Consider the following 27,979-nt stretch of genomic DNA (forward strand, 5'->3'; position numbering starts at 1 on the left):
GAGACCTTGAACTTGGTTTGAAATCCTATGGGAAGCCAGCAGAGAGAGCAGACGACAACTTGATATGTTGGCAGTAGCCTGTGTTGCTGAGGAGATCCACTGCACCATTCTGAACTAGTTGGAGTTGCCTAAGTGCTGAAAGGTTCGTGCCCAGATATATTGCACTGGTGTAATCCAACCGAGAGGTAATGAAGACATGAATAACTGAGATCAGGTCTTCATCCACCAGCATGGGATGGAATCTCCTAGCCAAGTGGAGATGGTAGAAAGCATTACTTGTGGATACTGCTATGTCAGAACTCAGATTCAGTGGGGACTCTACAACTACTCCTAGACCAATGGACTGAACTGACCAATTGTAGGTGTGTATCTTCAACCAACAGACACTGCACTGTGGCTGCAAGCTCTTCAAAAGCCTTTCATCTGGCCACCAACATCACCTTTGTCTTGCTTGGGTTCAGCTTCAGCCAGCTGTTCTTCATCCAAGAGCAGATCTCATGCAAGCACTGGGACATCTTGTGGTGTGGTCTTATGTAGTGAAGGAGAGATAGTGTTGTGTGTCACCTGCATATTAATGATACTTGAGTCCCTGTCAACTGACCGTAAATGTTGAAAAGTACTGGAGAGAGAACTGATCCTTGTAGAACTCCACAAGTGAGGGGTCTAGTGGTGGAGATGCAGTTCCCCATCACTCACTGCGTGTGTCCTTCCAGGAAGGACTGAAATCTTTTTAGCACATTACCCTGGACCCCTGCCACCTCTCTCAGGCGAGACAGAAGACTATCCTAATCAACAATGTTAAACGGTGCAGAGAGGTCCAGAAGGATGAGAGCACGGATGTCTGTTCTCTGTCTATTACAGAAGGATACCATCCATCAGTGCCACTAAGGTGGTTTGAGTTGTGTCCTGGTTTAGGTCTAGAATGTTCGTTTCAGTTAGATGAGCTTGTAGTTAGCCTTTTCCTAGCTTCTCTATGAGCTTGCTCAGGCATGGGACATGACTAGGACTGAAGTATCCTGAAGTACCCAGGGTGGTAGGACTATTGCATGTTTGAAGGAGGAGGGGATGATTCCTTCTCTGAATGAGGCATTGGCTGTTTCTGTAAGGAATGGCTCCAGTTGTTCATGACTTTCTTTCACAAGCTAGGAAGGGCATAAATCAGTTTCATAAGTCTTGGGTTGAGACTCCTTTCAGGTGTTGAGAACTTCTTGTGTGCCCCGCCTTTTTTTCTTATCTATCCCATTGGGGTTTCATATAAGGTCTTAAAGGAAAAGTTTTTTAAAAAATAGAGGGTTCTTTTGTGTTAACCCTTTAGTAATTCTTCCCCTTCGGCTTGTTTATGGTAGATTGCTCTGCTGCATAACCAACTCATTCTAAAAAGCTGATGAAGGGCAGATCACTTTTATGTAAAGATTTCCCCTTATGTGTCTCTTTCCAGTTGGTCTGCAAACTTTTTAGGTGTTTGTTCCATTAGGGACCTCTGATAAAGGGCCATGTCAGTTTGCACATCTGTGTATTTCTAAAATCATATTTATCTTTATGACTTCATAGACTCTGTGGGTCAGGTCCTCTGCTATCTTTCCGCACCTTTTGCAGCTGTACACCTCCCTGTATATCACCCTTCCCTGGTGCACAGTGAATATGCATTCAAATGGGTGGCCAAAAATCCAGCTGACTACTAATTTTGCTTAAGGGGGAAATATATTTTCCACTTTTGAAACTACATTACATGAAAACTTCATTTAACTGGGTATAAACTAATACAGAGTACGTCCCTGAAAGAGCTAACAGCCCTTGAAATTATCACACATCTGAGTGTGGCTGAAAGTCTGGATCAGTTTAGTTGAAGTCCTCAGATTTCCCTCACTTCATCATTATGGAGCAATTTATCCATGTCTTTTCACTCATTCCCTCACTCCCCCAACAATGCACATGCAGCTCCCACACATTCTGGCACCTTTCCTGTAGCAAGGATAGCGAAACAAGTGGCCTACTCTCGGATTACATCTGTGGTACTCTATGAATTAGGAAGGAAGATTAGTCTGCACATTTCTCTTCCCCCATTCCACTCATCCTAAACTCCCTTGCCCCCTAACCATTCTCCAACAGAGCAGTGTTGCTTGGTCCCACAAGTACATTACTGCCAAGGTTCCAACTGCCTGGACCTTGACATTCACTCTTGTTTTCTCCAGTCTTCCTTAATGGGCATAGCAGTACTAAGCAAAGAAGAATGCAAAGAACAAGAAAATTCAACATAATTGAGTCTACTTCCATTCACAATGTCTGGATAAATGCCTGCTCAGAACCTGAAGCATTTGAATAGCTTCAAAAGTTTTAACCCCTTTTTATTAAATATGGAAATGCTTTTTCAAGTGTAGAGCACTGTGCATCTCTTATTAGTAACTAAACACACTGAAAGGTGTTCTTCACATATTCATATCTGTATAGTTACCATTGCGGTAAACAGTTATTTTCTACTTTTGTTCTGTGTAGAGTATGTTAAAACTAGTTACATTCAGTGAGATACTCAGAGAGCTAATTCCTGAATGCTTATGCCAAAATTCTTATTTAAATATATGAAATTATGTTCAGTTTAAAAGGACCTAATTCAGAGTTTCCACTGTCAATTTGTTTGTTAAGCATAAACTTATTTCTAACTTCTATATGCATAATGAAAGAGAGAGAAATATTCTCAGTAATCATGAAAGGTTTGTTTTTCTGATGTTTAGTTGACTATCAATAAATACTTGATTTCATAAAACTTTTATTAAAGGGACACTGCCAGTTGTCAATTTATTACTGATATTATTTGTTTTATACATTAAAACATACATATAGCCATTGTATAAAACCTAACAATAATGGAGGGTTTAAATTATCTTTTTAATATAAATGAAATCAGTTGCTTGTTTGGAATTAAACATCCCCCTGCATTGTCTGCAATCTAAACCTTGCATCTGTGGGCAAGTCAGATTAAAAACAAAAAACTAGAAATAAACATGAAATTGACTAGCCTATTTAATTGCCAATGGTGAGTGAAGTGCCAAAAAGAAAATGTTAATTTTTAAAAGTATTTACTTGTGCTTGAGTAAGGACTGCAGCGCTAGGCCAATTTCTAGTAACATAGATAGAGTGTGGGCTTTTGTTTGTTTGTTTGAGGTTAGGCCTGATATTGTCCTTTTAAATTTAACATATTGAGCTCCTTCTCCTGTAAGCATTTAAGTATAGACATATCTTTCTTGCTGCCAGCACTTAAGTTAGGCACCTGCCTAAGTGTTTGGCAGGACTTTCTATGAATGATGAGGGGAGAAACATATATTAAATATATATATTATATTTTAAATTAAGTTACATATATTGAAAAAGGCTCAGAAACATTTCAAGTTGCATGAACATTTGATTTACATAATAAATGTGTGTAAATAGGTAATATATTATAATGTGTATCCTACATCTATAATGCCAGGAGCCTATGTTCCAACTGGTTTTTAACCTAGATCAGATCTCTGAGAGTCTAAGGAGACTGAAGTATTAGCCAGTGTGTTGGGAGGTTATCAGTTTTGTTTAAAGCTGCTACTGACTGTAATTTATATTTAATTTGTAATTTTAAAAAATTGAAAGGGTGGTCAAGGCTCCTATGAGGGCACATCTTATGGTTCAAAGTCAAAATAAATTGGATTTAAATAATATGGGGTACATGAAGGGCATTACAGTTGGAAACAACCAAGGAAAAAATAAACTATATATTCTTATTTATAAGACTTGAAAAGCCTTCCATTAAACAAACTATTTTAAAATTAGACTGGAGAATTAAATTTAATTCAAGATACTTTGGGGAAGGATGCTAAAATTAGATTGTGTGTGATCCTTGGCTATATGTATAGGTTTGGGATTGAAATTAGTCTGCATTATTCTAAATGCTACAGACTGAGGGGAGTAGCCAGCTCTACTTTAGTAACAACAAACATCAAGTGGATGAACATTCCTAAAGAGACAGTAAGTGTAAAGAAATGTTATGCTAAACTCTTTCCAGGTTCTGTAATTAACTTTCTGCATTCAGACTCAGCAACACCTTGCTTGCTGTGGAGAAACAGTGCCTGAAAGAAAAGGGGAGGAGAGTGCGAGGTTGACCAGAGAAATATTTTTGAAACTTAGCAAACCTCTGTCTGTAAATCCAGGAGTGGGTGGATAACATTAACATTTCCCAGAGATTAGTGATTATCACTACTTCAACTGTGGAATACAGGATTGGCTTGGGAGAAGAAAAGACTGAAATAGGATTTATTTACAGTATGTAACATCTTATAATTTCATATACAGTATGAGACATTTAACTTGTATTGCAGGTATTAAGACATTCTTTCCTCCCCTCTCCGTTCATTGTGCAACATCGATAGCAGGGGCTTTCAACCTTTTTTCATTTGTGGACCCCTAACATTTTTCCAATGCAGGTGCGGATCCCTTTGGAAATCTTAGCCATAGTCCGCAGACCCTTGGGGGTCCGTGGACCACAGGTTGAAAACTAGTGGTCTATAGTAGAGCATGCTTTGTGTCATACACACAAACACAAAAACCAGATACATAGACAGGCACTTTCTTCCTACGGGAGGAAAAGAAGGCATCACCATTTCTATTTCTCCTATTTTTTTCCTTTCCCCTTCCTCCTTCTCTTTTGATCTATATTTATAATATCATTTTCCTGGACTATTGCAGAGGGGTGTATCCTAATACTGGCTATGCCTGAAATTTATTAATATAAAGTTTGGAGTATGAACTGCTTTCAGGACCAACCCTCCCTTCCCCCCTCCCCCCCCCCCCCCACAAAATAGCTGAGAATGAATGTTTCTAAAGCCCTTTGAAGATGAAACGGTACTGAGGATGGTTATTTTAAAATGTCTACTGGAGAAATGCTTCCCAAAGAGCCTATAAATAATATTCAAGTCTGAAATCGGCCTTACTGAGCGCTTCATAGCACTTGTTCAAAGCCACTTCCACTTTGCTCCCCAACCTTCCTCTTTCTTGCTGACTATTCCTGTCTGCACAACCCATCCACTGGCATTTGTAAGCCCCAGCCCCAGGCGCACTTCGCTCGGGGGGGGTTAAACTGATCAACCTGTTGCAGTGCGCGCCGGGTACCTGTTTTCCTGAGGTGCTTAGCTCGGAATGCGGGGCTGTCATTCCACATAACCTGGCTGGCTTCTCTCAGCTCCCCGCCAGCTGCCTCCCCACCGCGGAGGGGGGGAAGGGCCGTGACCTTAGCTTTGAGCCCGGGCTCCCCGGCACAACACCTAAAACGTGCAAAGCGCCTTGTTTCCACAGGCCCCCACCCCCTGCCTGGCTCCGGCCGTCAGGAGCAGGGTACACGCTCCCGGCCCCAGGGAGGCGGGAAGAGGGCGGGCAGCTCGCTTCCCATAGGCCGCCCGGCCCCGCAGGGCCAGCCCCCTTGTGCCTGGCCAGGGTGGGGTCGGCTGAAATAGAGGCGGGCATGTGTCAGTAGTAGAGCTACCCCGGGCCAGGTAGAGCGGCGGGAGGCTGCGCTGGAGGCAGGGGAGTTGGTGCCGGGCTTGTGGGCTAGGGTGCGAGCGCCAGGGCACCAGGCTGGTCCCCGGGCCGCGGCAGCAGGGGGAAGTTGCGTGCCCGCTCCGCAGGGATCCCACTCGGCCATGGCCACACGGGTGCTGCCCATGAGCGCCCGCCTGGGTCCCATGCAGCAGCCCGACGAGCCGGTGTTCGCTCAGCTCAAGCCCGTGCTGGGCGCCCGGGAGGCGGCGATGTTCACGGGGGAGGATCTGAAGCAGCAGCCGGGAGGCGGCGGGGCCAGGATGCCGGCGGAGGAGATGGTGCAGGTAAGGCAGGAGAAGCCACTTGGGCGGGCCCCCCTCCTGGCCGTGCCCCTCGACGCCGGGCGCAGCCCGCACGGGCAGTGCTCACGGGGTGGGGCAGTGTCAGGGGAATCAGGGCGGCGCCCTGCAGCGGGGAGCCCCCACCTGGGAGGGGATAGGGCGTGGGGCTGGAGCCCGAAGTCCCCTTTTGCCCCCCAGCTCCACCCTGTGTGGGGATGCGGCTGGTCCGCGTCCTCCCGGCTCCGCTGTGCCTCCAAGTGAGCTAGCAGCTCTGCTCCCGGTCCTGCGGGCGGGGACACGGCCGGGCGCTACGGCCCTCCGGCCGGGAAGCTGCTAAAAACCGAGGGGTGCCCGGATCGGGGCGCCGGGACTCGAACTTTGAAACAGCTCAAGGCGCTGGCTAGCGGGCAGGGGCAGAGCCGCCCCGTGAGAGTGTTGAAAGCTACAGCTGCTGCCGTTGCACTTGCCCAGCAGCAGAATTAGCGCAGCCGCCTGTCTCTCTCGCCCACGCACGGTCATGTTAGACTGGGGGGGGGGGGGGAGGGAAGAGACTTGTCGGGACTTTCTGCGTGTCCCAGAAAACTGTTTGGCAACAGATCCACATGCAAACAGCTGGAAGAGCTAAAATCAGCCAGCGCCAACCGCAACCTGATTTTAGCTCAGGAACGGGCTTCGTTTGAGGCTATTTCCAGCCCTTGACTCTTTCATTGAATAGTTTCGTGTGCGGTTTATTATAGTGACTTGCCTTGTGTGGCACAAGTGGCATTGTATAAACGGAGCAGACAAGCCTGTGAGATCCTGAGCAGTTTGACAAACCTCTGCAGAGGCACCTTCCAAAGTGTGTGTATAAGGGGGGCCCTGCCCTGGGATCTCAGCCGGAGTCGCTCAATCCCTATCTCCAATGTAACTAAGATTAAGGAAGAACTCTCCTCCCGAGAATTGATAAGCAAGGCAGTGAATATTAGTGGGACATATTTCAGTCTCTGTGGCTCAGCGATATCTTTTCAAAGAATACATGTTTCTGCCTTCAAAGCAAGCTGGCCTTGGCTTGTAAACAAGAGCTGGAAAAAGTAGCCTGGCACGTTAAGGACCGGTCTAGATCAAAGACAAGCGTTTTGTGTGTGTGGTGGGGTGTGTTTTTGTTTTTGTTTTTTTTTGTTTTGCTTTTCTTTGGGAAAGGCTCTTGAAATACACTTTTAAGCAGACTTTCCGTTTGTCAGCTGCTTTCTGTTTTTAGGGGTGCTAAAGGGATTTGGTATGACTGGACTTTTTACAGGGTATGAGGGAATGTAGCATTTGCCCATTGGAGAGTACATGATAAATGTTTTACTGATGACTGTACCCGTAATGTATCAGGCTTTCACCACCCACGGATTCCCTACTACCACTGCACTCAGGGACTGATTTCACTGTAGGAATTAAAGATCTCTGAAGATTTTGACCATGAGTAGAAACATGTTTATCACATTCTTAACAAATTATAGACTCTGTAGATTTTAAAAAATTGATACTCTAGTCCAAAGGACTCTTTACACCAAATATATAGTAACTTAAAGTCATGGTCCTACCTCCTTGTTCTGTATTGTTTATACCTGTTTTGGATTTTATTTCCAGTAGATAACTTTTCTTTTAAGTTCTAAATCTGTCCTGAAGTATGAATATATATTATATTAGTTGTTACCCTTCAAATAGTCAGATGAGGGCATAGCTTTTACAGTTGACAATTCAAAGAGAGGTGTGTGAACTTCCTGTAAAAGAATGTCAATACGCTTCTTAGAATAATGGTGAAATAGTAGAGTACAGGAATTGTAGAAATGAATTAATTTTTGTTTATCATAATATTTGCAATAGGATAATGTATTTTAGATGATTACTCTTGTTCTGCATAAACATTGTTCAGCGTGATTTGTTCTTGGAGTTGATTAGCATATCAATTATAAAAGGCAGGGTTGTTTTACTATGTCTCATTATTCTGACTATTTAAAACTTTCCCTGTGGAAGAGATGGGATTCGTATAGCTATTCTAGTAAGAGTACTCATAAGAGTGTGTGTTTTTGTTTTTGTTTTTTTCATTCTTTATGTCCCGTCTTGTCTATGTTTGGTAACAAATCATGTGGATTATATGTTTTTGTTTTTGTTTAGACAAGATGTGAAATGGAGAAATATCTGGCACCTCAGCTTCCACCAGTTCCTGTCATCCCTGAACATAAAAAATACAGAAGAGACAGTGCCTCAGTTGTAGACCAGTTCTTCACTGACAGTGAAGGGTTGCCTTATAGTATCAACATGAATGTCTTCCTTCCTGACATTACTCATCTGAGAACTGGCCTATACAAATCCCAGAGATCATGTGTAACCCACATCAAGACCGAACCAGTTACCATCTTCAGTCATCAGAGTGAAACTACTGCCCCTGCCCCCACCCCCACTCAGGCTCTCCCAGAGTTTACCAGCATCTTCAGCTCTCCCCAAACTCCCGATGTGAACAACATTTTCATCAAGCAGGAGCTTCCTACTCCAGATATTCATCTTTCTGTCACACCCCAGCAGGGCCAGTTATATCAGCTCTTAAGTTCACCGGATTTAGATATGCCCAATTCTACTACGCAGGCGGCAGTAATGGACTCTCTTAACAATGTTTCCATGTCATCAGCCATGGCAGGCCTTAACACTCTCTCCTCGGCTATTCCACAGACTACAGTGAAACAATTCCAGGGTATCCCCCAATGCACATACACAATGCCAAATCAGTTTCTTCAACCACAGGCCACTTACTTCCCTCCTTCACCCCCAAGTTCAGAGCCCGGAAGTCCCGATAGACAAGCAGAAATGCTACAAAATTTAACCCCTCCTCCATCCTATGCTGCGACCATAGCTTCCAAGCTGGCAATCCAAAATCCAAATTTACCGGTGGCCATGCCAATAAATTCACAGAACATCCAGACAGTCAGATACAACAGAAGGAGTAACCCGGACCTTGAGAAGAGACGTATCCACTACTGTGATTATCCTGGTAAGCAATCTATCCTAACGGAGACTAAATCACCCAAATGTTTTCTTTAATCTTGCAAAACATCAAACATTGATCACAATCTGGGTGGAAATGACTATCTTTGAAGGTGGTCCAGTTACAATGAGACCCAAATAAACTTTTCTTCTCCAAAGCCTTATTGTTCTATACCATCTTTTCTTACAATTTTTAAATACTTGTGACACACTTTCCTGGAAGATAATACATCAGTCCTTACCGTCTTTAAATACATATATGTGAATCCCTGTATCACAAAACTTATAGCTCTGGGGGAAAAAATGTTGCTGGGAAGGCTAACGTTGAACAATTTTGATATCTGGCTCATGCTTTGTTGTAGCAAACTTCTTCAACATGCAGTGGGCCAGATGCTCAACAGGTGTAAATTGGTATATTGAAGTCCATTGACATGGACATAGGGCCATATCCTTTGTCCGGCTTATAGTAGCTATCTTCTTGATATGAACAGAAAATTCAGTGTGTAAACTTGTTCCTCAGTTGTCAACTGTAATTGTCTAACCTCCCCTCAAAAACCCAAATATGTACCCCTCCTGAAGTCCATCCATTTTGTATGCTAGACTAAAAGATTAATCTAGCACCAGATGTTAATCATTCAGTCATGAAATATGTGATCCCAAATAGAAAATGTCAACACTGTGCTGAATAGAAACTAGTTTCCTCTCAACTATAATTCAGGGTATAGTATCTTGAATGTAATAAATGTTATAGTACAACAAATGCTGAATTAAAAAAAAAGTGATATTGAGTAATACCCTGGAAAGATCAGACACAGAGTCCTTTAGAAACATTTTAAAAAATGAAGTTCATCCGTGACATTCATATATCATTGAATAACAGGTGTGGCTTCATGTAGCAGATGTAAATTAAATGTGAACTCTCAATTGTATGTAGATTGTAGGAGCTATCCTTTTGTATAACATCCTAAGTAATTAAGGATTCCAGAATCTTAAGTATTGCTTTTTCTCTTGATTTATGTAAAGCAACCCCCTCACAAGAACTTTCTGTAGTAAATCATGTGAAATTTCAAATGATTGTGCTGCCACAAGGTAGTAAGTTTAAATATTTTCAGAATAGTGTGACTGAGTGAGTGACTTTGTCAACAAACCTAGAGCATTACAGTCTCCCTGCTGATGTGCTTTCTCTTCCTTTTTTTTTTTTTTCCCCAACCACTTTTTTTTTTTCTTTTAGGCTGCACAAAAGTTTATACAAAGTCTTCCCACTTAAAAGCTCACCTGAGAACTCATACTGGTATGTACTTTCCTTGTTCATTCCTTGGTTATGAATCTTTAAAAAAAGCAAACGTGTTTGATTTGTCATATTTTCTTTCTTTGATTTTGCAGAATGGGCTAGGTTCAAGTAGATTGATTTAATTGAACTATCAACCAACCAACCAACTTGGTCAATAAAGTGAAGTTGCCTATTTATTCTTAAGACATTTTGTTTAGTTATTTTGAATTCCTTATAGTAAATTGTTTTTCAAGAACTGAAAACAAGCAGAATATTCCCTTTGAAACCTTCAATTTTTCTCTAAAACACTTTTTTTTTTTTTAAAGGAAATTATTTTGATGTTGGATTTTTTTTTTCTCCCACAAGTCTTGAATCATATAATTATTGTGCTTGATTATCTCAGTTTATTTAATTAAATAAACAAGCTCTCATTTCTTTTGGCTTTAGTACTTTAAATACTAGTGCTGACAGAACTTTTTTTTTTTTAGATTTTTCTCCTTAGATTTCAGTAGAGCTCCAAAATTCTTCTCCATTTGCTCTTTCTCCAGCATTAAAGGTGCATGTTTAAAAACAAATAAGTTTGTATTTTTTTTTTAAAAAAGAAAAGTATCTTGGTGAAGAGTTACTAAAGTGGTAAGAAAATTAAAAACCGTGTTGAGGTGTTCAACCTATATAGTCATATCATAGACCAAATCCTGTCTGAAGCTACATGCATGCAATCTCAGGTAATGGACCTGCATAGGTATAAACTGAGGAGTGAATTTTGATTCACTGACTCCAGTGTGAACTAAGGGTTCTCTTCTCTACTTGACATACATGGGTGTTACAAACACATATTGGAAAGAGATTGGTATCATTCTGTCCAAACCATAGCTCAGTTTAGATGCATGTGTGGTGGTTTTTAAACCAAGTCTGACATCACAAGAGAACTGTTTTAACAGGTTGGGATAATTCTTGTGCAGGGAACTTGGTTACAAAATTGTTTTTGCAGTTTAGCTGAACCTTTTGAAATGTAAATTACAAAGTTTTTCAAAGAAACCTAGGCTAAAGAAGCCACTATCTTCTTTAAATCTAGTTGCGGTATCTGTACTCCAATATGAAATACTTACACGTGGGTGCGTGATCCTCAAATCAGAGTAACTTATGGTTCTACTTAAAGCAAAAGGCTTACTGTAGCAGGCCTGTCAACATTAAATTTGTACTGTGTGAATGACATGGTTTCTTTCATCTTAGTTTAAAAGCAAAAGTCAAAACAAAACTTAACATGAGCAATGATCTAACAAAATGTATTTCATCTCTATGGAAAAAGGCCTTGTATTCAACAGTTACTATGAGCGGATTGTTGGATTACTGTAAATATCTCCAGGCTAAATGTTACTATGGAAATCCAGTTTTCATAAATGAAGTAGTTATCTCTATTACAGCGACAGTAAAAATAAAAAGCAACTTTGCAAAGGTCAGTGCTCTCCACTAGCAATAGACTAAACAAGAATATTGTTACAAACATTTTGTGATACATATAATCACTCATTACCAGCTAGCTTAATGAGAGTAATTTAATTTTTTTTAATGAGGATATAAACGTGACTAATATAATAGAATGCAACGTTCATCTTACTTTACAGATTATTTAGTAAGGAAAGAATGGGTGCCACTGCCCTATTACTTTTAAACCAACATTAGATTGAAAATGTGTAACTTGTCATTATACTGTGACTCTTGGAACAGATCAAAAAATAAAACTTAAAATGTAATTTTACAAAGTTATTGTAAAAATGAAAATCACTCTTAAAATTTTAAGAGTGATGTGTAATTTTCATATCTTTAAATAGTATTGATTATTAAGAATTCTAAAATTAACATTCGTGTACATAAAGAGAAGTATTTACCAAAGTTGTGATCACTAATACCTATTGCTATGGATGAGTAAAGGTTAATGTTGCTTTCCACGTTTTTTACCTGTAGACATTTGACCTCAGCAGTGTGGCTAAGTGTACAAAGGTCAGGGAAGCTGATCTATTCATAGAAACAAGAATGCTGCTTCAGATAAAATCTAGTGAATTTAAGTAAGCCTTTAATACAAAGGGTCTTCTAGGGAAGGGAATGAAGGGATAAATTATCCAGAGAGTTAATATACAAACATGTTAGTCCATTTCCTGTTACCTACCTTTTATTGTAGAGTATGAATAAGTCTGACACTTTCTCAATATCCATTTGAAAATCCAAGGTTTTTAAATTAAACATCCTTGTGTGCAAAGTTAGTGTCTGAACATAAGCACACCATTTAACATTTCCAGTGCTGTATAAATGAATGAACTGAAAGATTAAGGGCTAAATTCTGCCTTGGTAAAAGTAGCCGTAACCTCAGGGAAGTCCATGGAGATCTACTAGGTGCTCAGTTCTCTCAGAAGTCAATAGGAATTTTGCCTTTGACTTCAAAAGGGAAATATCAGACCCGTTGCACTTAATTTGTCTACGCGTATGAGTTTGAGTTTGTCTGTATAAATTCCACCCTTACTTTGTGCGCACCCTTAAACCAATTGGATTTATGCAGTGCTATTAAACTTTTCTCTTTTAATCTTAAAAATACCTGTACTTTTATGGAGTAATTACCTTCAAAGTTTAAATTTAATAGGTGAGTCTCGCCTAATCCAGTTTAATAAAGTTTTGTGTGATATTCTTTCAAATCCCTTAGGGGTGTAGCAGACCTGTTTATCTGGCTAAACCCGTTCTTTAGTAATCATGGACCACTGAAGTTGTTTTCTCTTTATTCTTAGTTTCTTGACGATACCTTTTAAATTGGCTGCAATCTCTCTCTTCCCAAACAGTCTCCACCCTCTTCAGCAATCTGTCATTTTAAAATTCAAAAGTGCCTGCAGCAAAGTTTGTCTGCCATTAAAAGTCAAAACAGACCTTATGCCTTTCCTTTGTATTGGAAAATCTCAGCCTTTCACGGTATTTATTTAGGAGTGTCTCCCTCCTGAATGGCTTTCAATGAGTTTAATAGACATTCTTTGAGAACAAATTTAAGGGAAATGTTATTTCTGAAAGACGAATGTGAGCCATAGTCTGTTTCCTCATTCAAATATGAACTAATTGGCAGGTTCATAAGTCATGTTTAAATGAGGTCATAAGAAATGGCTGAGAGTTTAAAGTCTCTCCCCTCCCCCGGTCCCCCCTTATATTTTTCTTCTTAAAAAAGGGTAGGTCAAATCCAGCCCTGGTTTAAGAAGGTAAAGCTCCCTTCATTTTAATGGAGTTGTTTCAGGGACCTGTTTTCATTTTTTTTTCTTTTTTAAAAAAAACACCTTTAATCCTTTAGGTGACAATTGTATTCCAAAATAATCAAGTTACTGTGTTTGTTGTAGGTCCTGAAACCGGCATCTCTCTCTAAGGCTAGTTATTTCAGTTGTTTTAAAATTATGGAGGGAATTCTAACTGGTGATAAGCTGGTAGCCTCAGAATTGAACACAGGCAAACAAGCTGTTGTTGCCAAGTTACAAAGGTACAGAATGTATTTTTGTATCCTTCTCTGAACAATTTTGGATCAGGTGTCAAGTTCTCTTAGGTAACATCTTAAAAGCACTTCAGTGCATTATTTTACTAGAATGGATTAGCATTTGATCCTCCATCTTTAGCTGATTTAAAACGAGTATGTGCTAGTATACATACAGGAGCATCTTTCAGTATAGATGGGTTTCTTCAACCTCTTTATAATAGGGATTTTTCTTCTAAAATACATTGACCTATTAGTCATAAGACAAGTTTAGTTCCATAACTTGTATTGTGCAACCAGCATATAAAGCATGTTTTTTTTTTTAAACACATGTATTATAAGCTACACTATAGTAAAATTATTTGTTCATGCTAGTGCCTTAAGGTATGTGCCCAACTTGAAAAACTTGTCAAATGTCAAAGAAAAGCAGATAATTGTTCATTATAAATACACTCTATTAACTTTTCTTTCATGTTGCTTGAACATACGTCAACAGCTCCTCCATTAACAACTCTGCTGTGTTTCCCCACCCTCTTTTTTTTTTTTATTTCCCCCCCCCCCCTCCAGGTTGTACTGATATGCTTGTCTTTTTTTTTTAAAACTGAAATCTGAGTTCTCACCTGTAGACTCCAGTGCTTCATTTCTGTGAGCAGCTGCACGTTTCAGAGATGTATTCTCTTCTATTTAGAGGAAACGCCGTCATTGTTTTGTACACATCAGGGTACACACTGAGGATGTTTTTTCAGCTGCATATTGGTTTTCTGTACACAGTCTTTGTACAGGCATGTTCTCTGATCACATGTTGGGTTTGCCATTAATAGTTTTGCAGTTAATGTTAGAAACTATTTCATCTCTCTATCTATAGATCTAGCTTGTATGTGGTGATGGGAAGTGAAAGCCTAGATACCTCAAGAGAAATGGCATTTCCTTAAATGAGATTAAGTCAAAATACTTCAACATCGCTAGTTATGTCAAATGCTTATATTGGCTTGGGACAACTGTTAACTTATTCAATGCCTCAAGATGTTAAGCTTGCTTTTAATATATGGCTTCATGTCAGTAGATCCAAAATTGGACTGATGGTCAGTCATAGTCAGAACCAGTGGTGGACAACAGGCTTTGAGCAGCCCATAGGAATTTATATCTTCAATTTATCAGACCTATACATGTCTGTGTATATTTTACCTGGTACTGTTTATAAACTACATGTGCACATGAAAGGTGCTGTTGAACTGTGGGGAAATTGTGTGATTTTTTTTTTTTGGAGGTGTACATTTAGTCCAAGGTGTGTGTATGTGATAGTCACAGTCACTTGTTAATATTTTGATATTAATTTCAATTTGAGTCTCTTTGCCTTTTCCCTGCTTCACTCCATTTCCCCCCTTCGATGCTGGTTTTTTCTTTTTCATCATTTTAATATTACTTTAATGTTTAGTGATTATTCTCTTCCCTCCACCCCCACCTTTCCTATTTCTTTCTCTTCCTCCTTTCCCAAGTATCCTTTTCTATCTTATCTATATCTCTCCCTCTGCAAAACATGCCCAGCTCTCCTGCAGTCCTTTTTGTAAATGTACCTGGGGAAAGGCAAGAAGTCTGACAAGAGGGTCACAACTGCCAGTGGCTTTACTGCCTTCTTATTGGAGGGGCCAGTTTTGTTTTTCCTCCACTTCAGCTTAGGCAGGTCAAGGATTTTGTCACAGAGAAGGCTAGTAAGAGGGAGCCCGACAGTAGTTGGGGAATTTTTTTTTCCTTCTCACCACTCAAGGGAAAGGGGCTTATGAGGTTCAACCTTCCAAAATAGAGTGAGCATTATGATAGGCATTCAGCTTGCTCGGCTTGATCTTAGAAACAAAGACAATGGAGAATGCAGGAGAGGTAGGAGGACTAGGTGCTGGCTCCTTCCCCAGAAGTGACTTGTATGGCCCTCATCACCCTAGTTATGAAGCACCTCACAGGAAGCATATTACGTTTCACAGCATCCTTGTGAGGTAGGGAAGTGATATTGTCCACATTTTACAGATGGGAAATTAAGGCACAGAGCAAAAGGGTGACAAGCCCAAGGTCACACAAGAAGTCTGTGACTGAGTTTGGAATTGAACCCAAATCTTTTGTGCCTTAACCCACAATGCTGTCCTACCAATATGCTGACTTCATTTGTAACATCTTGGAAAGTAGCACCCGAGATGCACTGGAGCCACAGAGCAGAAGAGGCTAATCTCACAGCCATTAATACTCCTTATGTGCTTGACTCTTGTAATTATCAGCACTTTAGTTTTTCAAAGAAAATTACTTAAAATGTGTGAAATATGGTAATTCTTATCATGGAGATCTTTTGGGGCCTGCCTCTTGGAAATGGCAGTAAAAGGGTTTCATTTTTATTCATATACTCTTCAGGGAAAGATTTTTGGTTTTTCCCTGTTAGAGATAACACTTTAAGGTTGACTTATGTAAACCATTGTCATTAATAGACTAGAATAATGAAAAGTGGAGCAAAGTTAAAATACTGTGGACAAAGTGATCAGCAGATGTTAAGGCAGAAATAACTTGCTCAAAAGAGCAGTTAGGCAGTAGTGGAGAGTAATTGGTATCTTTTTATTTGAGTTTTGCATAAATCCATTAGCTGCTTGTGGGAGAAATGGAAAAGCATCACCATCCTGTGAAAACCAGTGTTTTGGGAAAGTAACATGTTTTTCAAACTCTTCATGAATGACTGTAGGCCATGAGGGTTAATTGATTTGGTTCTTTATCTCCAATTATGGCTTTAGTGAAATATGTTTTACCATATTGTGCGCTTTTTTTTTTTTAAGCAAAGTCTTACCAACATAGGCTTGACTCTCTGATATGACTGACTCAGAACACTGTAATAAAATTCCCACTGTCCAGGTACAATTTTATAAAAAATTTAATTCAAGTAGGTGTCAGGTGAAGAGCAGTCATGTTAGATTTTTAGATTTTTTTTTAAGTCCAACAATTTCACTTCTTGATTAAAAGCCTAGAAAGTCTCTCTCTAAGCATGAAAGCTTAAAAACTTTCTGTCAATTGCTCCCTGAGAGGATTAAACTTCATTTCCAGGATATTTGATTCCTGATAAGGCAACTGTTGACCTAAGAGACTGGCTTTAAATATAGTTCGTTTTGAGGCTGACGAACACATGCTAATACAGTCCAAGATTCACAGCAATTGCCAGTGATTAAAACTTTCCATTATTTGATTAGACATTCCATATTGTAATTGTCTGAGCTTGACTTGGACAATTGAATCTTCTCTAGTTCCACAGAATATATTCTGGGGTGAATGTTGGTTGTTTACTAGCTGACATGAACCTCCCATTGGTGAAAGATTAGAAACATTTAAGTAATGTCCTAGTTTAGTCTGAGTATCTTGGTAGCAGCATTCCTGTCCTGTCAGGCTGCATTATTTATATTCAGTGATCTCTAACAACTCTGATTAAAGACACATTAAAACCTTTCATTTGGCAAGTATACAGTACTTAGCCTTCAGTTAAAGAAGGCTTTAACTTACTGCTTTGGTAATTTTTTATATACAGATAGTTGGTGGCGATCTTAAGGATCATAGTATAAACTTATTACATTCCATTAAGGGGAACCTCTTACCCTACAAGTGCCAGAGCTGTAGGTGTGAAAACTCCAAAGCAGTTCTGGCAACCATACCATGCATGAGGAAACCCTCTTCTCCCATATATGACATGTAAATACACACGCATAGCAGATGGCATGGATTTATTATAAATTCACTTTTTAAAAATTAGCATTCCCTGCCTTTTGTTTGCATATATTCTTGAGGCGAGACCACCTCTGCTAAAACAGAACGTTATACCGGAGAGAAAATAAACAACTTCACAAGTCGGTCAAGATTCCTCAGTAATCCTAGAGCTGAATGAGACAACACTTAACAAAATAAGAGTGCTTCAGAGCATTGGGGAATTCTAAATGTTTATTCGTTGATGAGGAGATAATGTCTTCTCCACGTCTGTAGTCACAAAGAGAATAACGTTTTTGTGCATATCCACCTTCTTCAGTTAACTAATACTAACTTTTTTCTTGTCTCTATGCATTTTGTGATAGAAGGAAATCAAAATATTGGTTAATTAACCAGTAATTGGATCTTCCTCCCCCATCAGCAAGAGTAATGCTTCCTGTCATATGGTTCTAAAATATTGTATTTATTTGATAGAATACTTAATGATTAGCACCTTTTCAAGTAGTGTTATACTGCACATTAAAAGGAAACTTAAAAGTAAGTGTGTGTGTATGTTTTGTATCTGGTAAATTGTCATGGCTGGAAACCTGTGCTATATTCCATAGGAGAGCTGAGATAGAGACAAATATACCGTCAACTACTTCTAGTCCAGTCAGAGAGGAAGGCTTAAAATCATTACACCATATTATACAGAGAAGCTATTTCGGGTAAACTTGAAAAAGATTAGTTCTAACCTTTCTGTCAAGGCGTCAACGTATCTGGTAACTAAAGCGAACTGGCTCTAGAGGTGGAAGGCTATGAAAACTAGAATCCTAGAAAAGTTCTAAAACACACACAATCTAGTTTCTCTTAAAACTTAATGAGTAACTAGGTCATTTTATTGTTTTACTGCTGTTTTTTCCTTGCACATACTTACTATATTTATCCATTGTCCCCTCCCCCACCATTCTGTCTTGTCTGAAACTAGCTTGGAGCAGGACCCAGGATGAAGTTCTGGCCTTTTTCGAAGTCACTGGGAGTCTTTAATGGGGTCAGGATTTCACCTTATGTCCTCTCATCTGTACTGTGAGGCACCTACCACACTTTTCGGAATTGTCAAATATAAATAATGGACAATCCTTTGACCAGTATAATTCACTCATAATGTGGCTGTTCCAAACATGTGGTGGTAAATTGCTTATAACACATCATTGTGTGCTCTGCATGCAACAAAACACAGGACAGTGGGCTAACATTTCAGACCCTCCTCCCCTGGTAGTCTTACTTCATGTACACTTGTAGGCTATGGCCAAAATTTTCAAACATGGTTACTTAAAATTAAGCTGTATGGTTTGGTGTGGTGTTTTTAATTTTATTTTCTTCCCCTAAGGTACTCTGCACTAGAACTGGTTGGGAACTTTTTGATCTTTGTCGAGAAATGCTCATTTGTTGAAACCAAAACTGTTTGAAAAACAGGATCTGGTTGGATTTCCCAACTTGAAAAAATGTTGGGGGGGAGGGAGGGAGGGAGAATTGAAATTGTCAATGTTTTGTTTTTGACATTTTTCTAAGAAAATTTCCAATTTTCCAGTTTGAAATTCCTTTGTTTGGAAACTTAAGGTAATTTGAAAAGTTTAAAAGGATTTTTTTTAAAAGTCAACATTTTGAAATGAAATGTTTTGATAATTTCAAAACAATGTTTCAATTGACCTGAAATGGGTTTTCAGGTTGAGAAAGGGAATTCGTTTTTCTATTTATGAATGATTTTGACTTTTCATCCCAATTCACAGTGGATAAGAAAATGTTCTAACTGTCAAATATGTGTGAGACGAGAACCATTTTCCACCCAACTCTACTTAGTGTCCACAGTTCAAGTGGAAACTAATGGGAGTTATTGAATGCTCAGTGTCTTGGGAAAATATGAATTTAGTTGCCTGACTGTAAGCAGCACAGTGGAAAAACTTGCCCTGTAATTTTTAGCTTTATTTTTAAAGATAAACCCAGCTAGATAAATAACTTTTTGATTAAATAGTCACTTATTTTATTTATTTTTTAAACAGAAGCATATTTTCTTGTATTGTCAATGGGAAATTCATTAATTATTTGGGGCTCTTTAAATGGTGTTTTTGCTGACAATGATTTTAATAGAGCAGGGCTTCTCCTCTCCCACTGGTGACTGAATAACGTCAAGGTGGCATCTACAGCAGTTGCTTATGTAGAGAAGTAGTATTAGGATAATATTCAGTGTATTTTTAGTTTTATTTTAATGTGATTTAGCATCTTAATTTAAGGAGGGCCACCTCCATGTGACCAGACAACTCTCTTGCAGTGACCAGCAAGGGCTTTGTTGGCCAAAGTTTTGGAATCACTTGGGCAATGGGGGTGGGGGGGTAGTGAAGTAACAGAGAGAAGGCTTGCGAACTCAGTAGCATGCCTCCTATGGACATCAAAGCCTCCTTTTTGACATCTCTCTAACCTTTACACCATTAATATTTGCTTTAAAGACAAGTGAGTTACAAGAAAGTTTTCAAGTTACATTTTCCTTATCACTTGCTAAGTGCTTTCTCCTAAAGCAATTCCAAACTAGTTTAATGTTCAACAAAGTTTTTTAAACACTTACACTAAAGTGCAAGGTTGTTTCACGTCCTATACAAATTTTTTTTTTTTTTTGGCCAGAGAATGGATACATATTAACAGTTGAGGAACTTAAAATACATTTTGTGATGTGGATGCCTAACAAAATACTTAAAATCAGGGATACTGGAAAGAGATGATGCAAAAATCCAATTAAATGTATGAAACCTCTATCCTGTTGAAATATAATTCAACAGAGAGCAGTTCTGCTTCCCAGAAGAGCTGTGTATAATATTTCTGGCTTTGGAAGAAAGGCCTGGAGTGTGCTATTTGGCTAGAAGTCGGTACCAGCTTCCTCCATGGTGTTTTACTTGAACAGTGTTGACATTTTAACAAATCCCATGGAAGCTCCCCTGAAGTGGAGGAGTTTACAGTGAAATATTTGTTTGATAAAATGATCATGTTCCAGTAACTGAACTATAGTAAATTAGTATTTGATGACCAATGGCGTTCTTGGTTTAACATCCTATAGAAGTTCTAAACTACTCGAGGAAACCAAATATTTCTGAAACTGTACAGCTACTGTATTGCACACAATTGTTAAAGTAAACAAATCTTACATTACTATGTAGCTAATGAAAATAGCGGTTAAAGCATTGAATGTTCCTTGGCTTGCTTGCTTATTTATTTATTTTAAATTCAGTATAGCAAAGAACCAGAATGACTTTTTAAAAAATGTGTAACTTGAGGAATCCTTCCCCCCCCCCCCCCCGCCACAGGAACTTAAATAATTCTTCCCACTAAATATGACCCAAACGTGTGTATGGGTTGGGAAAGATGAAACAGTACCGGGGCTAGTTGTTCTTTTGCTCTCCTTTTTTAACAAGTTTTTAAGCTCTATCTTCACCTGCCTCTCCCTCCCCTCCCCACGCCCAATTTCAAATTGATTCACTTCAAGAACTTTCCAACAGAAACTAGCATCACAAACATAGATTTTTTTTTTTTTTTTTTTTCAGGATTTCACCTCTTAGATTTCTCCAAAATAAGCTGGGTCTTTATACTGGAGCTAAAAATACATCTTCTAGTTCTCAGTTCCCACACTGCTAGCCATAGTAGGGGTGAAGGGCAGTGTTATGGCTTTAATTTCTAGTACATAAAAGTAGTAGCGTTCAAAACAAACTCTGTGAGGTGCTTATGAAATGCCGACAGACCCTGGTCATTGGCAGACAGGATCGAACCAGGGACCTTAGTGCATGAGCCTCTACAGCATGAGCTAAAGGCCAACTGGCTGTTAGCTAAGGCTGTAGGGCAGACTCCTTTCATCTCTCTAAGTGGTCTTGGTGCCACTAGATAAGGTGCAGCACCACAGCCAGGAGGTGTGGGTTACACTTACTCAGTCCCCTCCATGCATACCCTCAATGAAATTCTTCACACTTCAAGTCTGGAGAAGCCAGGGTAGGGCTATGACAGCATGGGGAGGAGCAGCAGCACATAGCTGTCTAGGCTGCCATCGCCATAACCTGCCATGTTATGAATCTTCCCACAGTCTTGTGACATAAGATGACATAACCAGCAGCAATGAGGGTAGGCACTGGGAACAGCTGATGTTCCCCTGGAAATCTGAGGTAAAATCCAAGACCCACTGAAGTCAATGAGAGGTGTGTGGGTTTTTTGTTTTTGTTTTTTTGCTGTTGACGTCAATGGAATCAGGATTTCACAGCGATATTTAGTAATTTATGCCCAACAAGGCCACATAAATTACTGCTGTCCAGAATATCGGTAACTTATGCACTACAAGACTGCATACTACTATTTATCCCACCAGCAGTACATGTGGGTTTGGCTTTGGTGGTATGCACAGTAGACACTAGCTACACAAGCAGTTTTGCAGATGTGTTCAGTGTGCTGCAGTGCAGGCATGCATAAAACTCCTGATACTCCACCCCACCTCTGCAGGAATAGCAGCAGCATTGTAAATAGTGGCCACTTTTAAAACCAAACCCACTTTGCCTGCTGGGAACAAGAGCTTGTTGACATTATTGAAATTTTAATGAAAAATATTGTTGACATTTCAGTGGAGGGAAAACTGGGGGAGGGAGACTGGCCAAAGGGTCAAATCTGATTGAGGTGAAAGAAACAGGAATTTTTCTTTAAATCAAAAATTTCTCTTCTGTTTTTCTAGCAGGGTATAGCACTACCTCTTAAATCTCTTCCAACTGGTGGGGTCCTTCTGAACTTATTTGACCACCAAGTGGCAAGTAACATAGCTCTTAAAACTGAACTGAAAACAGAAGTGACTTTTGATATAAACATCAAATTTAGGAACAGTGGAGACATTTTTGTCTTTCACCCCCTCACCGGACCCCCAGTCTATGTAGATATCCACAGCCTCCCTTCCAGCTAGTAGAACTTCCCCCACCTTTTTTTTCCCCAAATCAGCCCCATCCCACTCCCAAAACAAAACTAACTCTTTTTTTAAAAAAAAAAAAATCCTCAAATGATGGGTCCTTCCCAATGAGATGTCTCCCACTCCTTCCTCCTCTCTCTGCTGCTATCTATGGGGCAAGGCTGGGACAACTGAAGTGCTGAGTACAAGAAGGCAGCCTTTAATACAAGACTATATTAAAAGAATACATGTATCTACTAGAGAGCCACACTATCTAGGTTGCTATTTTGTTTTTTAAAATCTAGTCATAAGCAAAATAAAACATCTGTTTAAAAAGTGTTTGAAGTCAGATCCCAAAAAGCTTAATAATGTCATTCTGAAAGAAAGCACATCTGTTGAGCTCCACAAAAGAGGTATGCTTATGTTTCTGTTTTACCACAAAGCAGACCTACAAGTGGCCTCTTCTGTGTCCATGTCCTCTGCAATGTTCTAAAGATTGCATTAATAACCATGAAGCAAGTTATAGGAAGACCCAGTTTAGATATTGGAAGGATGATTACTGTACTGCGAAAGATGCTGTAGTGGACTCCAGCCATTATACCTCTGGGATTCTAATACATTAAGTCAACTGGCTTTTCTGGTAATGGTAGTGCTTCACTTGTCAGCTTTAGACAATATCCTTATTTTAATCTACAGTATGTCTTCTCTGGGACAGAGGTACGATCACAAATGATGCCTTACCGTGCTCATTGGTCACAGTCATACAGAGCAAATACTGAGCTATAACCGGTTGCAGCCTAAACCATCTTCCGTTGGAATGGAATGGACATCAGTGGAAAGAATCTCATTAGGTTCCTAAGAGCTGAATCAGGCCATAGGTGCTGACTCTGTGGGTGCTCCAGGGCTGGCGCACCCAAGGGGAAAAATTGGTGGAGGCTCTGCACCCACCAGCAGCTCTGCCCCAGCTCACCTCCACTTCCGCTCCACCTCCTCCCTGAGTGTGCCGCTGGGTCCTGCTTCTCCCCCCTCCCTCCTAGCGCTTGCGCCGCGAAACAGCTGTTTCACACGGGAAGCCTGGGGGGGGGGGAAGGAGGGGGGAAAGCCATGTGCTTGGGGGAGGAGATGGGACCAGGGCTGGGATTTGGGGAGGGATCCAATAGGGGTGGAGTTGGGGTGGGGGAGGGGGCAGGGCGCGAGCACCCACTGGCACAGACAAAAGTTAGGGCCTGATCCACAGGCGCCAAGTGTGCTTCTTTTAAAGAATGATATCCTTCAAGGATGATAGTGATAACCAAGATTTATTGATATCTTGCGCACTAAGAAATTGCTGGTTTTTCTGTTTGGTTTTTTTGGTGTAGGTTCCGTTCAGTGTGAATGTGCTGCCAATGTGGAGTTACTTCCCATTCATAAAGATGGGGTAGTCTCTCCTCTTGCAGTAGGTGAAGAGTTATTAGTTGAACATAAAAGGCATCATAAACTCTACAAGCAGGATGGATTTTATGATTGTTTTAAAAGGGATTTAGCTCTTCTGTGGCCAAACAATAGAACCTTAATTTTTGCCAAATTGCTTAATCTTCTGACATGGGGGTTCTCTCACAGTGTTCTCTGGGCTATTGATAGTGCAAAACAAGCTGTCTGGTCACGTGGTGCTGGCTTTCTTACTTGTTTCCACCTTAAAATACTTTCCAAGTAGCTGTAGTTGGTTCGTGAGGATTGTTATTGGATGTGAACAGGAGTGGGGAAGGTCCATGTGATCAAAACTAGGAGGAAGGTGATGCACAACATACTCTGGATGGGATTTTCCAAAGCACTTGGCACTGGCCTAACTCTGCTCCCATTTGTCAATGGAGGTTTTACCATTCACTTCAATGGGAGCACAGTTAAGTCAAAGCTGAGTGCTTTAATAAATTCCACCTTCTCTCTCTGTTAACATGTGGGTTACTTGTAACACTTCTTAAAAAAAAGTAGAATTTGAGAGCCCTAATCTAAAGACACTTTGAAATGAATGTAGAGTAGTTCCGTGTATATCACTCTAGCAGTGATCCTATAAATAGGCAATCCTAGCTCTCCATTTATATCAAAAATATGTTTTGTCTTTTTAGAGTGACATCACATACATGACAGTTGCAAAGCAGATAAATGTTTTGTTTAAATAACTGGTTCCCTGTTGCAGAGAGAGAAATCACCTTAACTTTCTGACTTGGTATTTCCCCAGTATTTCAACAAACATAACTACAAATTATAGGTGTGCTGAAAAATGTCCCATTTTCAATCCTGAAATGGATTAATGCAAATACTTGAGGTATTTTGGTCAACATGTTCAAATCTAGCTGCCTGAAGCTGGGCATTTCAATCTATATTAAGCGCTTCTATAAATGTGGTCAGATTTTTTTTTTCCCAGAGATGCTGTGCACTCTCCACATCCATGTAAGTTAATAGAAGTAGCAGGGGCTTGGCACCTCTGAAAAATCTGGCTGTGTAAGCACCTAATTCTAGACATCCAATTTTGAAAACTTGGGCCTGAGTCTTTTAGATATTTTTCCTCTATATACAGCTGTCCTGAGCCAGAAGGCCACAAGATTTTTATTGCAGTTATTAATTGACTTTTTTTTTATTTTAGAAAATATTATCCCTGTTGTATTTGTTACTGTAACAGGGTCCATGACCCGCCCCTCTTCCTGGGGCCCGCTTGCTGCCCCCAATAAGGCTCAGAGAGGCTTCAGGGTTGTGCAACACCCATGTCTTTATTTACCTACAGTTATCCCACCACCAGTGTCTGTTTACAAGATTTACAGGATTATTTAACCTCTTTTACAGGCAGAGTCAGCCTTCAGCTAGGAGTCCTCCCTTCCTGCTCCCTCCCAGCCTTTATAGCCCTTGGCTTGTCAGGCCAGCAGATGTTGCCAATCCTCAGGCCAGCATCAGGCCTTCTCCATCAGCCCCAATCTGTTTCTCCTGATTGGAGCTGACTGAGCAGGGGCTAATTAGGTGCTTTTGCACCAGCACCTTGCTACAGTTACATACTGCATAACCAATTCTAGTTTTACTTACATATCAGAAGCTCTTAAATCTCTATTATAAATCTTTCTCCCCATTTAAACTAGATCTTAAAAATATATTTAATGTATGAGTCTTGTAACTTTTTAATAATTTGTATATTAAATTGGAGCAGATTATAGTATCATGCTCTCTACCGCCTGTCATGGGGGGGAGGGGCAGCAGTATATTTTTTTCAATTCCATGTAATAATTTTCTAGGTGTGTATATTTTTTACTTTTTGTAATTTAGGTAAATAATTAGTTTATGTTTACAGGTCTCTGCAGTGGCATCTGTTTACCACAAATTTCAAGAACAAAATTCTGTGAACTTGTAGCAAAGATTAACTTGCGAGTATTCAGTATAGCTGTGAATCAGGAACCATGAGCACTCCCCCACCCTCTTTAAAGTGCAAACTATTGGTGTTTAGAATGAGTTCTCGTGAATTGTTTTTCTTCTGTGGAGTCGCAACTAACCATCTGTTTCTGTGTGTTCCCAATGTTTCAGGGGAGAAGCCATACAAATGCACATGGGATGGCTGCGACTGGAGATTTGCTCGCTCCGATGAGTTGACACGCCACTACAGGAAGCACACCGGGGCCAAACCTTTCCAATGCGCTGTGTGCAATCGTAGCTTCTCTCGCTCTGACCACCTGGCTCTGCACATGAAGAGACATCAGAACTAAACACTGGGTTTGACGTGGAGGCTGTCTGTATCTATGCAATTTCCAAGTGACTCTCAACATGTGGTTAGAATTAATTTTAGTTTTTGACTATGGACTATCCATAAAGTCTCCAAAGAAACTGGAAATGTATACTTTGTATATTTATGAGGAAACAGGGAAGACACTATACCACAGTACCAGAGTGTTCAGTCATTTATTTTGTTTGCTCTGATCATGTATATGACTTTAGTCAGCAGGTTTCATCTCAAGTATTCTGTCTCAGCACATTGCATCATTATAGATTTTTCTTACGGTGTTTTGACCAAAGCACTATCATTACTGTGGCAATGTTTAGTAAATGAATTAATGGGAGGGCATAGACGAATGAACACAGAGGACAAGCCATGAATTGGTCTGTCAGGTTTGTACTGGACATATTTAGTACTTGTGTGGTTTTTTTAAATGTTGTCTTTCTATGGAGATAAAATATATAGGAAAAACTCATAAACAGCCATAGAACAAAAAGTTTGTTCAGTATGTTGCATGTTTGCTATGACAACGATTTTGTAAATATGCAAATCAGCTTTTAAGGTTTATTACAAAAGTTTTCTAGAAATCATCTGAAAATTCAGACATTGTACATTTGATAATATGGCACATTTTCAATTAAATTTATTTAAATACCTCTCAAAACATTACCAACTTAGTTTTATTTTCTGAAGAAAAGTGAACTAGCCATTCGGACATTTTGTACCTGTTAACATAAATGTTGTGCACTGAATATTCAAAACACAATTGAGTTTTCAAAATGCTTAAAAGGGCAAAACATTTAGAATGAACTGCAAATGTTGGAAGCTTAAATAATGAGGATAGTTACAATATACAGAATGTTAAACCTCTTACTAAAGCTAAACTTAGTATCGCTTTAAAAAGAAGGATTTAGAATGCAATTTTCATAGACTGACATGTTAATCTGGTTTAGCACTAGTATGATCTAGTTTCATGTGGATGTTGCATGTAATTTACCAGAAGGTAAAGGATATAGTAATTTTATTTAAAATTACAGTGCAGTTTAGTTAATCCACTGTTAACATTGACACACACCAGACAAAAGTCACTGCGGACATAAATAGATGCAACTGAAGTCAAAGGAGTTCTGCTCTTTTATGCCAAGAGTGAATTTAGTCCACAGCCTTTGGTCTGGAAATAGGAAATGAAGGGCCAAAAAATGAGGTTACACTTCCTAGGACTTGGCCAAAATATCTACAACATAAAGGAAACAACTAATACACATATGCAATTCACAAGCTGTGATTTCATGCTGTCAACCAATAGGTGGAATAAACAACCAAAAAGCCAAAAAAGGGTCTCAAAGGAAAACATAGCTTTGTTAAAACTATTGTTTGTCTTTTTTATTTATTTTGTGGTATATGGTAGACATTTTTTAAGACCATTTTACATACACTTGATAAATTATAGTTTTTGTTATAGTTAGAAACATTGCTCTTAATTGTAAATAGTTGACAAATGATGTAAATAATTTTGTAAGGCTTCAAATGTTTATACATGGAAACACATGCATAAATTGGTTACTGTTTTGCTTCTTTTTCCCTACTCCCCGCTCCCCCTTATTTTTGTATTTGTGGTATTTCCTATGCAAACGATGGAGCAAACAGCTGTATAGTTGTAGAATGTTTTGAGAGAGAATGAAATGGTTTATATATAAAGACAATTTTTTGAAAAATAAAATAAAACCAAGTGCCTAAAATGAATATGCGTGAGTGTTCTCTGTATAGCTCCTTACCAGTGACTTTGCATATTGATTTTCAAATAATAGAATTCTTAGAGGCAAGGACCATCATTTTCTGCTTGGAAAGTACCTAGCACTTCTTGGGCACCACTACAATTGAAATAGTACATATGAAGTGATAAGAGCTAGCTTTATGGTGCTATTATTTTATTTACATCTGTTCTGCAGCTCTGTCAACTTTATGTGAAAAGTAT

The 27,979-nt window shown here is 39.5% G+C and overlaps 1 protein-coding gene and 1 long non-coding RNA gene across 2 annotated transcripts in view; one reads left to right on the plus strand and one right to left on the minus strand.

Annotated features, from left to right (window-relative positions):
- The window catches only part of LOC141992653 (uncharacterized), a 25,254-nt gene extending 19,846 nt beyond the window's left edge, over positions 1–5,408 (minus strand). Inside the window, exon 1 of the long non-coding RNA XR_012640627.1 lies at positions 5,137–5,408. This is a non-coding gene — a long non-coding RNA (uncharacterized LOC141992653). The remainder of the gene's footprint in view (positions 1–5,136) is intronic.
- On the plus strand, positions 5,391–27,734 carry KLF5 (KLF transcription factor 5). Its single transcript, XM_074961977.1, has 4 exons — positions 5,391–5,846; positions 7,986–8,856; positions 10,081–10,140; positions 25,818–27,734. The coding sequence occupies exons 1-4, from the start codon at positions 5,664–5,666 to the stop codon at positions 25,994–25,996; spliced, it is 1,293 nt and encodes a 430-aa protein (XP_074818078.1). The 5' UTR covers positions 5,391–5,663; the 3' UTR covers positions 25,997–27,734.
- Positions 27,735–27,979: the final 245 nt, after the last annotated feature.

Source organism: Natator depressus, chromosome 1 (genome assembly GCF_965152275.1).
Source record: "Natator depressus isolate rNatDep1 chromosome 1, rNatDep2.hap1, whole genome shotgun sequence".
Classification (NCBI taxonomy): Eukaryota; Metazoa; Chordata; order Testudines; family Cheloniidae; genus Natator; species Natator depressus.

Coding starts and splice junctions, on each gene's coding strand:
- KLF5 (XM_074961977.1), top strand. CDS start 5,664: ATGGCCACACGGGTGCTGCCCATGAGCGCCCGCCTGGGTCCCATGCAG. Junction 5,847..7,985: donor CGGCGGAGGAGATGGTGCAG/GTAAGGCAGGAG, acceptor GTTTTTGTTTAG/ACAAGATGTGAAATGGAGAA. Junction 10,141..25,817: donor TCACCTGAGAACTCATACTG/GTATGTACTTTC, acceptor CCAATGTTTCAG/GGGAGAAGCCATACAAATGC.